The sequence below is a fragment of the Anser anser genome, assembly GCF_964211835.1.
Source record: "Anser anser genome assembly, chromosome: 6".
NCBI classification, from domain to species: Eukaryota; Metazoa; Chordata; class Aves; order Anseriformes; family Anatidae; genus Anser; species Anser anser.
The window spans coordinates 33,927,827-33,943,561 of record NC_139726.1 but is presented as its reverse complement, the minus strand read 5'-3'; the positions used below and the strand labels follow the sequence as shown (position 1 = coordinate 33,943,561).

The 15,735-nt window shown below is 42.9% G+C and overlaps 1 protein-coding gene across 41 annotated transcripts in view; it reads left to right on the top strand.

Moving 5' to 3' along the window:
* MAP2 (microtubule associated protein 2) overlaps positions 1 to 15,071 on the top strand; it is a 197,917-nt gene extending 182,846 nt beyond the window's left edge. For 21 of the 41 annotated variants that reach the window (XM_083842108.1, XM_083842146.1, XM_083842143.1 and 18 more), the window contains 4 exons: positions 7,846 to 7,938; positions 9,321 to 9,402; positions 10,127 to 10,239; positions 10,948 to 15,071. In XM_083842108.1, the coding sequence (XP_083698234.1) occupies positions 7,846 to 7,938; positions 9,321 to 9,402; positions 10,127 to 10,239; positions 10,948 to 11,163 (504 nt within the window). In that variant the 3' untranslated portion in view covers positions 11,164 to 15,071. The remainder of the gene's footprint in view (positions 1 to 7,845; positions 7,939 to 9,320; positions 9,403 to 10,126; positions 10,240 to 10,947) is intronic. The other 20 variants (XM_083842122.1, XM_083842114.1, XM_083842113.1 and 17 more) reach the window with 1 other exon arrangement.
* The last annotated feature ends 664 nt before the right edge of the window (positions 15,072 to 15,735 follow it).

Sequence of the window (15,735 nt, the reverse complement as noted above, 5' to 3'; positions counted from 1 at the left end):
ATGTTAATTGCAGATCTACAAATGCAAAGAGAAATTAGGAGTTTCAGGCACAATTTCAACACTCTCTCATAGCTCAAAAACATAATTTTTAAGTTTTTGAAATTTATAATTTTGGCTGATCGTTGCCTATTGTACAGAAATAACATCTTGCAGCTCCTGTGTTCAGATGACACTCATTTAATGGAAAGCTTGCCTGCGTACAGTCTGTACAGTTAAGCCTTGAATTATTCTGGAAAAAAACAAGAAAGATTCTTTTTCCTGACTCACGTTTTAGGAAAAAAAATGTGGCAATCACTGCCAGGCCTTAGCAAGTTTCAGAAAGTTTATTTGAGGAAAGGTGTTTGGTTGGTAGAAATGAGCAGGGAACTGGGACTTTCAGTCCAGATCTGATGTTCACTCGATATATGGCTGGAAGAGAGTAACATCACTGCCATGCCTCAGCCATCTGTAAAATGTGCATCATGTGCATGGAGGACGGACTGGGAACCCCAGTCTATCTTTCCACCTACCACAGCAGCAGCTTAAGCAGCCAGTTCCAACTCTTAGCTGGCTAATTAATGTTAGAGACAAATCCTGGCCATGATGTGCCATACCGTGTTGGTCTCATTAATAGCAAGGGGAGAAGCTGTACCGTTTTCTGGAGTAGGTTGAACGTACCAGGACATACATTCCTCTGAAAGCCTGAGTCATCCCAGCAGCAAATTCAGCACGGGAGGCATTTTCAGCTCAGCTCTAGGGAGCCTAGATTTTGGCAAGAAAATGGAGAATGTTGTTCTTATTGGGAAAATGTTCAGGCAATACACAATCTGGACCAGAGCTGTTTAGTTATCTAATAGTGTTCTATCTTGCATGGGAAAATGAAAAAAAGTTTAACGCTGGATGGGAAGGGACAGGAAAGGAAAGGATAAAAAACTTAAGTTTTTATCTTGGAAATTTGGATTTGAACAAGGAAAAGAAATGCTAAGGGTCTGCTTAGCTTTGAGAAAACCAAGCTTGCATAAAAAAATAAAACACAAGATGTTTTTCTGACTTGGACTGACCAGCCTAATTTTCTCCATTATGCTGGAGTAAAGAAAACCCAGGCACTGTGACTCAGAATTCATTTCTTAAAGCTGTGGAAATGATTTAAAAACCTTGATACTTTTGATACCTGAGGTTATCAGTACTCCTTCCATGAATAGCAACCGTTCCTTCTAAAATTTAAGGATCAAACATTGTAGTCTAGCAAAATCTGTTTTGATTTGTGGTTTTTTGTTTGTTTATGGCAGTACTAAAACAGAGATCTGTGGAATCATGGGTTTTAGCTGAATTAATTTTGCTCCTATGATTTTTTTTTACTTGCAGTACGTGAATATCTTTCGATTTCCTTTTCCATTCATTTCATCAGCTCCCCAGATTTAGTGAGAAGTATGATCACAGAGCAGTTGTTAAAATGTATCTGCCTTGGATCTTGCAGTTCCTTGAGCTCTCTGTTAGATTGAGATTTTGTCTCTTGACTGTAAACTCTTCAGCACAGGAAGTGGTCATTTTCCTTTGCATTTTCTAGCACAATTACACAAAACCTCTCAGTATTTCTACCACAATCATGCAATCAGAACAAAGTTTACCATGCTAGATGTTAGATTTAAAGGTAAAATATTAGTTTCTATTTCAGTGATTAATTCTTTAAGAGACAATCACATCTGTTTTTTTTCTCTGTGATAAATATGAAAACATCTTCTAACAGAAATCTATGTGCTTGGGGCAATTAATAACATATATGTCATATTAATCAGTGGGCATAATATAAATATTCAAATTTATTTAAAGTATGAGATTTTGGTAGTAAAGATGCCCTCAGAAAATATTTCTTTTGCTCTTATACATAACAATGCTGATGATGGCTTTTCTTCCCTTTACTTACACTGACATGCCTAGATCAATGTGGCCACCTTATTAATTAGATGAATCCCGTGATGTGCAAATGGGAGGAAAGAAGTTTGCAAGTTCTTCACAGTGAGAGATGTAAATCACCCATCATTATCCTGTGCAAGTACTAAAGACATGATTGATTGCAAGGCATTTCTTTTATTTTATTGACACTTCTCGTCGAAAGTATCTATTTTCAGTTTCTAATTGTTTTATAGTTCAGCTGTTCAGGCCAAAATACTACGTGGCCAGTGTCTGCCTCTGGCTATGTTTTTAAAGGTCAGAAATGAACCTATTTTGCTCACCCTTTGCTAAGAATCAGATGAGGATGGTACATCATTTTCTCCGTGCAGTGTCCAGTGCAGCCTTTTATTTTGAATTTCACTAGTGCTCAGGCTGGCAGCTTCACTGGTGTGTGCAACCAGCAACTTCTTGTGAATAAATTCAGTAACAGAGGCTGAATATTATCTCAAGCTCTGTGTGCAGAGGTGGAATGTCTGGGGCACACACTTTCTTTTCAGGGGCTTTGCTAGGTCAAAGAAATACCCTTCCCCTCCCTTTCCTCTACCTGTAACCTCTGCCAGGAGCATCAGAACTGTAGTATCATCTGTCCTTGGGAGCACAGGGATGTGGAAGCAATTAAAACTGCTTCTTGGTTCTAATCAGGTGTTAACCTTACTCTCACTTCCTATGCACAGCAAATTCATGTCTCATTCAATCCCTTTGTTAACCAGCAGAGCAAACACTGAAATAATGTCTAGTTTCTGGGGTGCAGCTGTGTCAAATGACTGTGATGCTGGGCTAAGTAGGAGGAACCTGCCTTCTTTGATAAGTTGTAAGGAGTCTGGGAGCTTTTTCCAAGATCACAGCCCCACAGCATGTTCAAATGACAAGTGGAACCAGGCTAGAGTAATTTTAAAGGCTTTAGGCTCAGTGTTTGTGGTAGAACTTCTCAAAGACCATAATTGCATGGCAGGGAGAATATAAATCATCAGCTTCTTGGAAAATGCATGCAGAGCCTGTAATTTAATCAGCCTCTCAATGTTTGTTCTTTGAGTATCTTCATTTTGGTGTGCACCAGTAAGCCACAGGAGAGATTTTTTTTTATGGATTATCTGCCCAGACACTGATAAGTTATGGGCTTCCCTTGTTCTTGGGAAAGTTGAACTGAATGATTAGAGGCAGCAATGAAACTTAATTCTTTGTCTTTCATAAGCTGTTTTCAAACATTGATTTCTTTAGCAGTGGGGCACAGCTGAACTAAATTCTCTCTTGCATTTCTCTGCCTTCCACTCAATGCTTCCACAAATTCCTGCTCCTGGTGAATGTAGAGATGCAGGACTGACAGAGGAGGCCTGCTCCAGGCCCCCAGCAGGAGGCTGTTGTACATGAAGACTTTGAAATCCAAATTCACTTTCTGTGAACAGCCACAGGGAGCCGTATATCTCACTAGGAGATTCATAAGTATTGCCAGCGAGTTGCTTCTTGTCCCATCAGTCAGCTTAACCCAAAAACATCCCTTTTGGTCTAGTTTAGACATTGCCCTCAGACCACAGACCCTTCCTGCTTAGATTGCTAGCCGGGCCACTATATGTAGGGAGTTGAAGTTTACCCTGCTGTGTGCAGGTCAACATAGGCCTCATCTCAGTGAACTCTGAGAAAGATATCTTCAACACTTGGTTTCTTAGCTGCCTATCCGTAAATGCCATGCATCTCCCAGCACTTGGTCAGACAACTTTCAAACAGCACAGAAGGCACTGGAGCACAGTGGCTGACTTCTGCTGGGGACCTGGAAGCAGTGCAAGTCCAAGAGGCTGCATTGTGTGCCCATCGGCACAATCTGCCCCGAGCTTCACTTCTGGAGCACTGCTGAGGAGTCATCAGAGGCCAGAGTGAGGGCAAGGGCTGTCAGTCTGCCAGGGCTCCAGACAGAAGCCAGCTTTATCCGTGGACAACATGGTTTTGTGGAATAAACCCAGCATTGTCTGTAAGGCTTAATTTTTCCACTGTGGTTTCACTTCACCTGGTTATGACAAATGCTGAGGAACCTCACCTTGTTCTAATTAAAATACTACCATCCAGCCCCCGTGCAGCATATTTTGATAACCCAGCATCAGATCAGTAGAAGAGAATTTACTCATCTCAGACTGGCGGGGCAGTGCATGGGTTATGAGGGAGTCTGTCAGGATATTAGCCAGTTGAGATGTTTAGTGGGTGTGAAGAGAAGGCAGTCCTGTTCCTGATGCAAAGTAAAATGTTCCCTTTCCTGAATGAGAGCACAAGCAGGCTTGATCTTTCATTTAATGTGCGTGTATATTAGAATATAGAATTATACGTACATCCCTACCACACCTTCACCCCCACACAAGATGTACATACGCATTCAGGAACATGGAGACCTTCCTGGTGAGTCACGGTATTTGTGCTGTCTCTATCCCAGGCAGATGCATCGTTTAATTCCTTTTATCAAGTGCCATCATGAAAGTTTACCATTTTCTTTTTGTAGCTCTGTTCCCTCGGGAGGCAGTTCAGAGCCTCCCTGCTCTGATAGTTAAATTTCCCTCTAGATTCCAGCTTCAAATAATTCACAGTCAGTTTATGCTCTTTGTTTGCAAGCCAAAGATTCTCTTTAGCCTAAATGGTGCCTGTCCCTCTCTGGTACTTTCCCTCTGATGTTTACAGTCTGATTTCCCAAAGGAAACAAAGCTCATGCAGTCATGCTGTCTGGCTGGCAGTCCCAGCCATCTTCAACTCATTTGTAACTTGTTGGCCAATTTCAAATAGTGCTGGCAGGGGAGCAGGGGTTACAAACACATGCAGTCCCTCCAAGTTTGGTGATAGTTGTTGATTGATACAAAACAGACTCAGCATCACACTGCCACTGGGGAGAAGGCAGCAATAACTCAGCCCCTGCTGCACAGTCAGAGACCTTGGCTCCTGCTTGCCCAGTCTAACAGACCTGAGAGAAAGCTGGGTGGGTATTGCTGGCAGGAGGGGGTAGGCCTTGCTCAAGAATATAGGATGGAGGGATTACGTGGTTTAAGGCATTAATCTGTAGGATTAATTAGTTCATAGAATGCTTAGTTATAGAGGGCGGTCGTGATGTAAACGCGCAGGGATATCGACGTATTCCAGGGAAGGGAGAAACAGATCATGAGGAAAACCCTGGCTCAGCGTACTTCCTGCCTGTGATGGGTGACCAGCACGTCTACATCACTCATCTCAGTTCAGCCCTCAGCACAGGACATAAGTGGTACATAGGTCTCCTGCTGGCCCCTCTACACAGGGGCACATTTCACGCAGTGAGACAGAGAGGATAATTGAGATGATTGTTCCATTGCATATCCGCTAGCTGGGTCCATGGGCCATGAGACTCGTAATCTGTCAGACTTCTGGGTGCAAATCAACCTTCAGGCACTCGATCAAAGGTGCCCTCTCAGCTTATCACCTTGCTTTGGCTTCACTTTTAGGCTACAGGCCCCCAGTCCACAGCACAGAGGTCTTGTCATGACCAAAGTCAGCATTTTCAGAGCAAATGCATCCCTGTGGCCATTGTGAAGAGGTGCTGCTGATCCATTGCTGAGGGAGATGTGCTCAGATAAGTGCTAGGGAGGCTTTCTGTTTTGCCCAGTTCTGTCTGGCCCGAAGCTCTCTGAGACCGCGATCTGACTGCACATTTGATGTGTGTCTCTGTAACTAATGTGACACCTATCTCGTATGGTACCAGGGTACGTTTTTTAAACAAATGGCGTATTGAAGTAAAGCACAAGCCTAAAACTCCAGTGGCATTTCCTTTCATATTTCAGTGTACATTGGTTTACTTACATGGATTAAGCAGATGGGAGAAAGACAGAAATCAGCTTTCCTACTGAAGACGCCCTTCTGAAGGGCTGAAGGTGACCTACCAGTTGTGGAGCTTTCTGGTGCTGTCATCGCCTTCCTTGCTGAGTGTGCCATTACCAAACTTTACCAGTTTAGGCCAGGAAGCATTTAATGTCCTAATGGGTTTGACTGATGTAGTGGTTACATAATATGTAATGAGGGGGACCCATGGAACAGCTTGCTGTCAAGAAATCCTTTGCATTAGCTGCGAAGTGTGGTGGCCCTCTGGAAGTTTCTTCTTGGAGTTTACTGGACGCAAGTTAAGAGTAGCACTCCAGCTGCTCAGTGCCAGAGGATATTTGACTCGGCATCTAGGTGTGGCATTATCCACACTGCAAGAACTGCAAAATCTGATGTCCCTGTAAGGCAGGCAGGTTGTCTTTTCCTAGTTTGGAGAGGTGAGGCACAGAGGAAGTGAGTGATTTCTTTCAGAGATTTAACAGGGAGCCTGGGGCAGTTTGGGGACCTGAAACCAGGAGGCAGAAACTGCATGGGGTTCTTTCTTCCTCCTGCTGAGCACTTCAGCTGGTGTGCAGCTGCTTTGTGTTTCTGGAGTGGTAAGAAGCAGGAAGAAGGTAACCCATATATCTGTGCCTGTCTCTTACCTACATATCAGTTAGTCCCTGTAATTTTACCTAAAACAGCAGCTGACAGAACTGTGCTAAATGATATTATTGAAGGCAATAGAAGTATCATTTAATAATGAATAGATAATGCCCAAATGAATATGGCTTGTACAGGAAAGAGAGTATGAACTCATATTGCATATTAGTAAGATAAGAATGAATAAAATGCACCATAATATGTGAGTAATGACCTCATATTTAACCCAGAGAAGAGAATATGCTGCACCAGCAGCACTCTTTGAGTAAGTAAAAGCTCCTGGTACAAAGAAGGCCGGGGGAGCCCTGGCTAGAAATCCTACTCTCATACCTGCAAAGTCTAATGCAGGTGAGCACAATCCCCTGCCCTTGCTCAGACAAGAGCCCGGAGGTGGTGTCACCTGGGTGTGTGCCCAGGTGCCTCTGCCTCCTGGTAACTGCCACCCAGCAGCACATCGTTCCCTGGGAGCACAAGCGTTGGCGGCACCTGAGATCTGCTAGGTGGAGGGACTGGTTTGATGTGGGGGTCAAGTGTGGGACAGTGTGGCTTGGCCTGTCCTTCACAGAGTTCCCTCCAGGCACTGTCATATGCCTGCAGTGCCTCCGTGACTAAGGTGACACAGAAGAAATGCAGGCTCCTGGCATCTGTAAGGGAGGCTGGCACCATCAAGGGAAAGTCAGGTGGCATTTCTGCCAAAAACCAAGTCCACGGGGGAGGAGAGGCACAATGCTGCTAGCACCAGAAAGTTGTTGAGGCCACCATATAGTACAGGCAGCGCTGTGAATCAAGAAACAGGGGCTGCAGCTTGAAGTGTCCAGGTGTTGTTGTTTTCTGCACTGCCCTTTGGTAGAAGACAGTAGAGAGAGAGCAGCAGTGAGCCCTGACTTCATTTTAATCCACTTGTCGGTCACCTTTAATGAGACACACTGAGATCAGAGGTCTGTTGTGTGAACGCAGTCACTGTTAGGGCTGTGTGACAGAAGGAGGGGTGAGATACCTCAGGATTTCAGCCAGTGCCTGAGCTGGCTGGATCTCAGATTGCTGCACTGAAGGCTGGAGTGCTGAGCTGTGAGAAAGAGGGTTTCCATCTTCTCGTGTCCAGTTCAGCAGGAACACTGGCCATCACTTTAGAGAGCCTATAATAGGCTTTCCAAGGACTATGTCCAGGCAAGTAAGGAATTCTTTGAGCTTTTCAGGGAAAAGCCACCTCTCATCTCTCCGTATAAAAACTCTCCCCTTTGCATTTAACTACCATTTCATGAGGTAGAAAAAGAGCATATGCTGCGTTAACATCCTAAGCACAGAGATTGGTGTGACTGACTTTCTCACATTTCAATACAAGTGTCAGAAGAAGGAGTCACAGCAGGAGGCAAAATTACTCTGGCTCCCTTGTCCTGCACCCCGATGGAGTGTGTGTATTATATATAGTAAGTTACCTCCGATTCCTTTTAGGTTAGGATTTTAAACAAGAAGATCGATTTTAGCGATATTCAGTCCCGGTGTGGTTCCAGAGATAACATCAAACATTCTGCGGGGGGAGGAAATGTAAGTAGCACAGACAGCCTGTGAGCAGGCATCTCCACTGTGGTGACCCACCTTGCACAGCCAGCCCCGCCCCCCCCCCCCCGTCTCCCTTCCTCTGAGCACTATTTTCCTTCTTACTGCTGTTTCACATGTGAGTCTGGTCTGGTAGCCATGTGAGCCCTGTGTTTGCAGTGGTGGCCTTCTGATCTTCCTCCACAGAGCACTACACATTTCCAGGACTTGGCCAGGAAAAGAAAATTAAAAAGTTTGGTTATCTCTAAATCCCCAAGGATGCTGTCGGTAAAAGTCTAGTGTGAGCCAAAATGGTTCAGTGCCTTTCATACGAGTGGCCTGAGAAAGTCTTTTCCAAAAAGACACTCTAGCTCACAGTTGGACATCCTCCAGCATGTCAGTCCTTCCTCAGCTAACCTTGTCGGTTACGTACAGTCATCAGAGAGAGAGAAAAGAAAGAAAACATGAGGACAAAGAAAGCTCAGAGAATGGGCGTGATCAGTTAGCGTGCTGCGTGCTAATACTGCAGCATTATTGCAGTATAACCAGCTGAGGTTGCTCAGGGTGCGATCCAGCAGTCACACTGGAATAGCATAAGGAGGATTTGAGCTACCTCCTCAGATAGAAGCGCAAACCAGTGGCATTGCAGTCACCTTTGAGCTCCTGCGTGGCCTGGCCTGGAAGGGCTGCAGCTTCTTAAGGCCTGCTAACACAGCCACACCTGGGAGCAAAGTAGGAGCCTTGCTGTAGCTGTTCCCAAGCTGGGTTCAGTGCAGCCACGGCAGTGCAGGGCACAGTGCTGCAGAAGGACGGAGGGTGCCTGTGTTGCTGCCTGGCTGAGCAGTGCAGTGCCACTACTCCCGGTGACTGAGCACCAGCTCAGGTGCAGCTGCAGGAGTCGCATTTGTAGATTCACCAGGCTCTCTGCAGCAGATTGAGCTGAAATGCATACTCTGTTTAGCTGGAGAAAAATATGAAACAGATGGCCAAGAAAAAAGCAGTCACCAAAATATTCCTAGTTGTCAGGATGTATGTTCAAAACCAGAACCAAACAGGGCAGATCCTGCTGCATGCAGGGCTTTGGAGCATCTGCCCTGAAAGGAGGCTCAGGAACATTTTAAAAAGAACCTACAAACTGACCTGCTTCATCCTCCTCTTCATTTTGCTAATAGAAAAGCTTAACCCAGCTCTGTGATTTTCCTAGGTGGAAAGGAATCTTGCTGTATTAATCCAGGTGTTTCCTCCTTTGTGGCACGGTCTGTTTTCTACTAACCATCTCTCCTTTTCCCAGGGGCTTATAGGGGCCTGGGCTCTTCCTCTGCAGGCCTTGGCTCTTTATTTATTCTATTCTTTTCATTCTTGTAATCTGTGTTTGTGTGTGCTTTTGACAGGTACAGATCGTAACCAAGAAGATTGACTTGAGTCATGTGACTTCCAAGTGTGGCTCGCTCAAGAACATCCATCACAAGCCAGGTAACATAGGAATTTATGGGATGTGGGACAAAGGAAAGAATAATACTGTATGTGAAAGAAAAAACATGGATGATACCATTCTCTTTTATAGTCCAAAAGAAAATAAATACACTTAGGTAATACAAATAATGTTCTACTTAACTAAATGTATAAAGACAAATATCTGGGACCACCTACTTCAGAGATGAGATTAAAAAAAATAATGCAGAAGGATTCTGCTGGGACTTGATGTCAGTTTGATAAAATACTGATATGCAGACTGAAGTTGGCAAAATACTTAAGCATGTGCCTAAATCCTATGAAAATCAATAGGACTGCAGCACACGCTTGCAGTTTGAATATGTGTTGAAGATTTTATATTTTACTTAAACGTGCAGTGTTTTAGAATCATAGAATGGTTTGGGTTGGAAGGTACCTTAAAATCATTTAATTCCAACCCCCCTGCCATGGGCATGGACACCTCCCACCAGCTCAGGTTGCCCAAAGCCCCATCCAACCTGGCCTTGAGCACTTCCAGGGATGTGGCATTTACAGCTTCTCTGGGCAGCTTGTGCCAGTGCCCCACCACCCTCATAGTAAAGAATTTCTGTTTTTCCATGTTATTCTGTGCTTCTCTGAAATCATTAGATCCCAACTAAAAGGGAACTAATCTGAATGCACCCATGTGCATTATGTCAGACTTTCTCCTGAGCCATTCCACTCTTTATTTCCTTTTTCTGTGTAGGAGGTGGGCGTGTGAAAATTGAGAGCGTGAAACTGGATTTCAAAGAGAAAGCTCAGGCTAAAGTTGGTTCACTTGAAAATGCCCACCATGTACCTGGCGGTGGTAATGTCAAGGTAAGGGGACAGCCCTCAGGGAAAAGGCTACCACTCTGCCCTGGCCCAAATTCTGTGGTGAAATTACCAATTTCCAGAGCTGTGAATTCAGTGGTGGCTCTAAGCTGAGTAGGAAATGTTTGTTCTGCATCGAGCCCATTCACATGCCATTTGCTCCCTCTGGAATTTGGAATGATCAAGCTCACATCCACATCTAAGATAAATTTGAACCTTACAGTGAAACCTTCTGTAGTTTGTGCACTGGCTTTCCATCTAAAGAAAAACCTTGCTTAGGACTGCTGTATAGAACAGGCATGATATAATATTTTATAGTGTGGATATCCCAGAGGATCAGGACTGCTGTGTGAAACATGAGGAAAACATCTTGAAAGTAAGATCACCCCCACAAGCATGTGAAAACACAAATTTCAGAAACAAATCACAGTGCCCATAAAATGTCTATTAAATTCATACAGCTAAGAACAGTGGTATTGCTCATTAGACCATCCATGAGAGACAGAAATAGTAAGAGAGGATGTAACATAGTGAGCCAGTTATGCATTAAACAAGGTAAAAAAAATCTTCAGTTTCAGTCCTTCTAGGGACTGAAGAAGCTTCAATCCTTTTAAGAGTTCTTAAAAATAAACAAAAGCAGACCCAAATGATAATCTATAATGAGAAAATGTTGTGAATATATAACGCATTAAATTCTTTGCTTTCCTGGAACAGATTGACAGCCAGAAACTAAACTTCAGAGAGCACGCTAAAGCCCGTGTTGATCACGGGGCTGAGATCATCACGCAGTCACCAGGCAGGTCCAGCGTGGCTTCACCACGCAGACTCAGCAACGTCTCATCCTCTGGAAGCATCAACCTGCTTGAATCGCCCCAGCTTGCTACCCTCGCTGAAGATGTCACGGCAGCCCTTGCTAAGCAGGGCTTATGAATTTGCTCATTTTGCATTGTATGAAGTAATAGTATTTAGGCATGAGCTCTTGGCAAGAATGGGCTCAGAGCAGGTGTTACATTCATTCTTTACCATGTCTAAAACTAAGTCACATCCCAAGACTTGTAGTTATCATACAGTTAAAAAAAAACAAAAAGAAAAAAAAAGAAAAAAATAATTAAATAGATGCAGAAATTGGCCTGATCTCCATTTACAACAGGAAGACACTGGCTTTATATGGGTATACAACTGCAGTATGTTACATTGGACAATTATTGTTGCTCTGCTCTGTCTTGCATGGAGTACCGTACTATGATAAAATGCATTTTTACCTTTCATGTGCCTGAAGGCCATCCACCTCTTTCTAAAGAGCCTTGTTAATATCCCAAGTTGCTCATTTTGCTGTTCTGTTGATAGATGGGGGAAAAAGAAAAAAAAGTTGCCCATTGTAAGTTATTACAGGTTAGATTAAGAGTCTGCTTACCAGAAGGAAGGGCATATAGAGAAATTCAAGTTTAATTAAAAAAAAAAGTGTTATTTTGTATAAATAAGTAGAACAAAAGTTGAATTAAGTTATTAACTTTTTTTTTTTTTGGACCTGGGTAATTATGTCAGTGTATAGCTGAAAAGCCAATAAATTATTTAACTAATAACTAAAACTAGTAGTTGAAAACATTTGAACAATGCTTGGGGAAGTGACGTAAAAAAGCTACTGAAAGCAAGCACTTCCACCCCAATGGACTTGTGTCTGATTAGAAAGTTGGTTAAGCGGCTAGATTTGTGTACGCACCACCAGTTTCACATCCTTTCCATCTGTTTAATACAGTATTATAGATATATATATTTCTCTGTGGTCATTTGTGATACGCCCTCCTCATATACTTGAATATTCTATTTTATTCACAGTATCTGTGTCTCTTGCACCCTTTGGTGTTGCAATTTTAGGTATGTAAAAGTAGATGTTAGCAGGGTTTTTTTTCCCTCTTCATAAAAATACATTTTGAAATGATGAAAACTTTTAGCATGAAGTTGCTTTCTGTAACAACTAAAAGCCGTGACCCTGTTTTAGTGCCAGATGCAAGTCTTTTCTGTGATGCTAGAAAAATGATTCCTTCCCTCTTCCCCTCCCTTCTTTTTTTTCCACAAAGTTACGATTTTTGTGGGGTCCAGAAGTTTGTAAAACGGTCTCCAAAGATGGTTGGGTTTGGATTCTGGATTTTTTAAAAATCCAAAATAGTTTGGCTTTTTTTTTTTTTAACTCCTGTAGTAACAGTGAATGTTAGATTTATTTATTTTTTTCTTTTGCTAAAGTTGAAACACAAAAACAAGTGTTAAGGTGTTGTTTCCACTCCTTCAGTGATGTCTTATGTATACACTCAGGCACTCAGATAACAGTGATAAGCATAACAGAGATGCTTGTAAATTATAGTACATGAATAAAAAAATTGAGCTCCCTCAACTGGGTTGCCATAGTGATTAATCAATAAATAGGGCATCTTAAAATCTGAGCAAAGTGGGATTATATTGACTATAAAAAGTATAAGAAAAAGTGTGCATAAAATATAAAGGGCAGAGATATATAAACATCCAATCTAATGGAGTTACGTGCGAGAACTCCAATGCTGTCTTATGGACACTAAGAGAACACTGAAGGTAATATGGTAGTATTACTCATCAGCAGATAATAATCTGCTGATACTATATGTACAGTAGACATTATGAAATGACCAGTTTACATTCTTGCAGATTGATCTTTTCCTTTTGAAATCTCTTAACTAAACTTTGCACTGTCAGTTGAGCTATATTTGATACATGTATTAGGTTAACATTGTGTGTTGGAAGCTTCTGATCTATTCTTTTTCTTCCTTAATTTGTATGTGTGCGTGTGTGTTGGGGTTTGAACCAAAAAGACTCATAGAGAACATTTTTATGTCTGTGGAGAAGGATTCTAATAATTAATAGCACAGGATTCCAAATAATTCAGGTAGTAAATGCACAGTTACTAAGCAGTAAATCTTCAGTGGACCAAATGAGGATTTTGGCTAAGCTGTCACAGCAGTACAAAGACAAAACAAAGTTATTAAATCTCTATAAACTTTACTGAAAATGAACTCCTAACAGCCACACACATGACATTTCAGCTCTGCAAAAAGCTTTTTCACACTGTAAAGTACCTAATACTGTTGGTAAGTCAGCTGTTTTATACAAAGGACAGTGAGCTTGGAACCATGCTAAATGGGTTCTGATTTCTGCCTTGTATTTGTATAGAGTTAACTCTTGCATAGAATTAATTGTATGAATTCACATGGAAACAAGTCAAGAGAGGTGCTTTAAAAGCCTCTTCCCATTTTTTCCAGGAGAGCAAAAGACAGAAGAAGAAGAACAAGGAAAACACATCAAACAGTATTTATATCACATTGCTGTGATCACACGATATAAATTAGCCTTGCAGTGTTTTTTTTTATGCCTTTTGCAAATGTGGGTGAGAGAGTCTATGGTACTACTGAACCTCAGCTTCTCTGAAGCTGAACACCAGCTAGTGAGAACAGTGTTAACCTGTGACTCGTAGTTTTTTGCCTTTTTTTTTTAATTCTGCTTTTAAAATTGACATACTCTAGATAACAATGCTTAGATCATCCACCTATGAGTCCAAAGTTAGAGTGGTGTAACCCACCAAGTCATTTATTTCATGCATTAAAATGAGCTTTCTTGTCTTGATTCAGGCAAAGACCTCTGTAATCGTAATCATCCTTCCATAGAAAGAATCCTAGAATGCTGTGGAGTTAGATGAAGGTAAAAGAAATCAAGAGTTTTGTGCTGTTAAAAAAAAAAAGTTATGTTACATGACTCTAGATGTTCACTGAAAAAGCTCATATTAATCTTAAATTCTCAAGAAGAGTGTTGGTTTAAAAAAATAATGTTTTGTAAATATGTAATGTCCACTAAAGAAGATAGAGCCAGCTTCCTGGAAACTGCATCCATTGTGTTTCTTTTTGCAGGCATGTTGAGCCAGCAGGTATGTTGGGTGTTTGAGACCTAACTTTGTAACAAAGCAGAGATTATCCAGATAAATGGAACAGTGAAACCTGTTTGGATGGCTAGGGGAGAGCCCCAAATTAATAGTCTGTGAAGTTGTAGAGACAAAAGGAGCTTCTGCCCCATCTGCAGAGTTCTGTTCCTATGTAACCACAAGCAGAAAGAAATCAAAGTTAAGCAAACCTCTGTCCAGCAACAGTAAAGGAAAAACTAATATTGATGAGGGTAATTTTGTGCCCACCAGGGCCATGTATATTTTCACTGTACAGCAGTAAATGGTATTATCCATTCAGTGTTATGCTAAGGTACAGTAGTAACCTCATCGTGACTGCTTACAAATAGATGTTTGCCTATATACACGACCCAAAGGGAGTCGAAAGGCAGCCTGTGTGCAACTACATGTGAGCAGCAGTTTTTGCCGTGCTGGACCAAACACCGTTTGAAACCCAAGCACCCATGCCCCTTCAAAGGCAGATGCCTTGAAGAGTAGAACACGTTTGCTATAAAAACCGAAGCAGGTAGAATCTAGCCTAGGTGTGTGTAGAGTTCACCCTCTCATCAGGTTGCTAAAGCAATTCCCGCTGCAGGAAGGTAAATTAGTTTCACACTTGGAAAAGTCAAGCATATAAAAGCCACTTCAACTTTAGCAAAGAGAAAAAGCCAACGAATAAACATGCTGTATGCTGGGATTTCAAGGAATACAGTCTGCTGTTACAAACCTGTGTTTTTTCTGATAATTCTAGAGCCTGTTACCATAAGAGGCATTTCTTGAATGGCTGGTGGTAGGTAGTTCATGTTTTTCAATCCAATTTGCAATTGTATTTGTTGCTGTATAGTGATTGTTTTGCAAAATAAAACCGCTTGTCATCTAATTGCTTGTGTTAGTTTCCACTGTTCGTGATGGAGTTCTTTGTGCATTCAACCCCTGCATGAAAAACCACTGCACACACCTGCTGGCGTGCTCTGCCAAGAGAGGCCAGAGCAGATTAAGTCATATTTTTCAGCCCTGTTATTGACAAAAGATCTGATTTTACTGCTAGCACCCTCATCTGCAGGGCTGTTATCTACCAGGTAAATACGTTATCTCATTGTGGGGCCCTAGCCTGGAGCAAGGTTCAGCACAACCACGTGTGGAGACAGTTACGCCCTTCTGACAGAGGACCGAGCCCACAGCTGCACCACTTTCCCCTTCTTGTCGTTACTCGGGCTGCCCTCAGAGCCGCGCCGAGGTGTCACCCATGGGCGCAGCCACGCTAGGGACCCCAGCCGCTGCCCTAAGATGGCGGATACCGGCCCCTTCCCTCAGCGCCAAAATGGCGCTCGGCTGCCTCGCGCCCGCTGGGGGGCGCGCGCGCTCGGGCGGGGCTATAGCGCGAGGCCGTTAACGGCCGCTGGGCGACCGTTGGGACGCTGAGGGGAGCCGCTGAGGGGATGGAGCTGACAGGGACAGGGGCTCGTGGTCTGGCTTGGAGAGACGGGTGAGCGCCGCTGTGGTCCGCTTGTGCTCCGCTCCCTGCAGCCTGCTGGCGCTGGGGT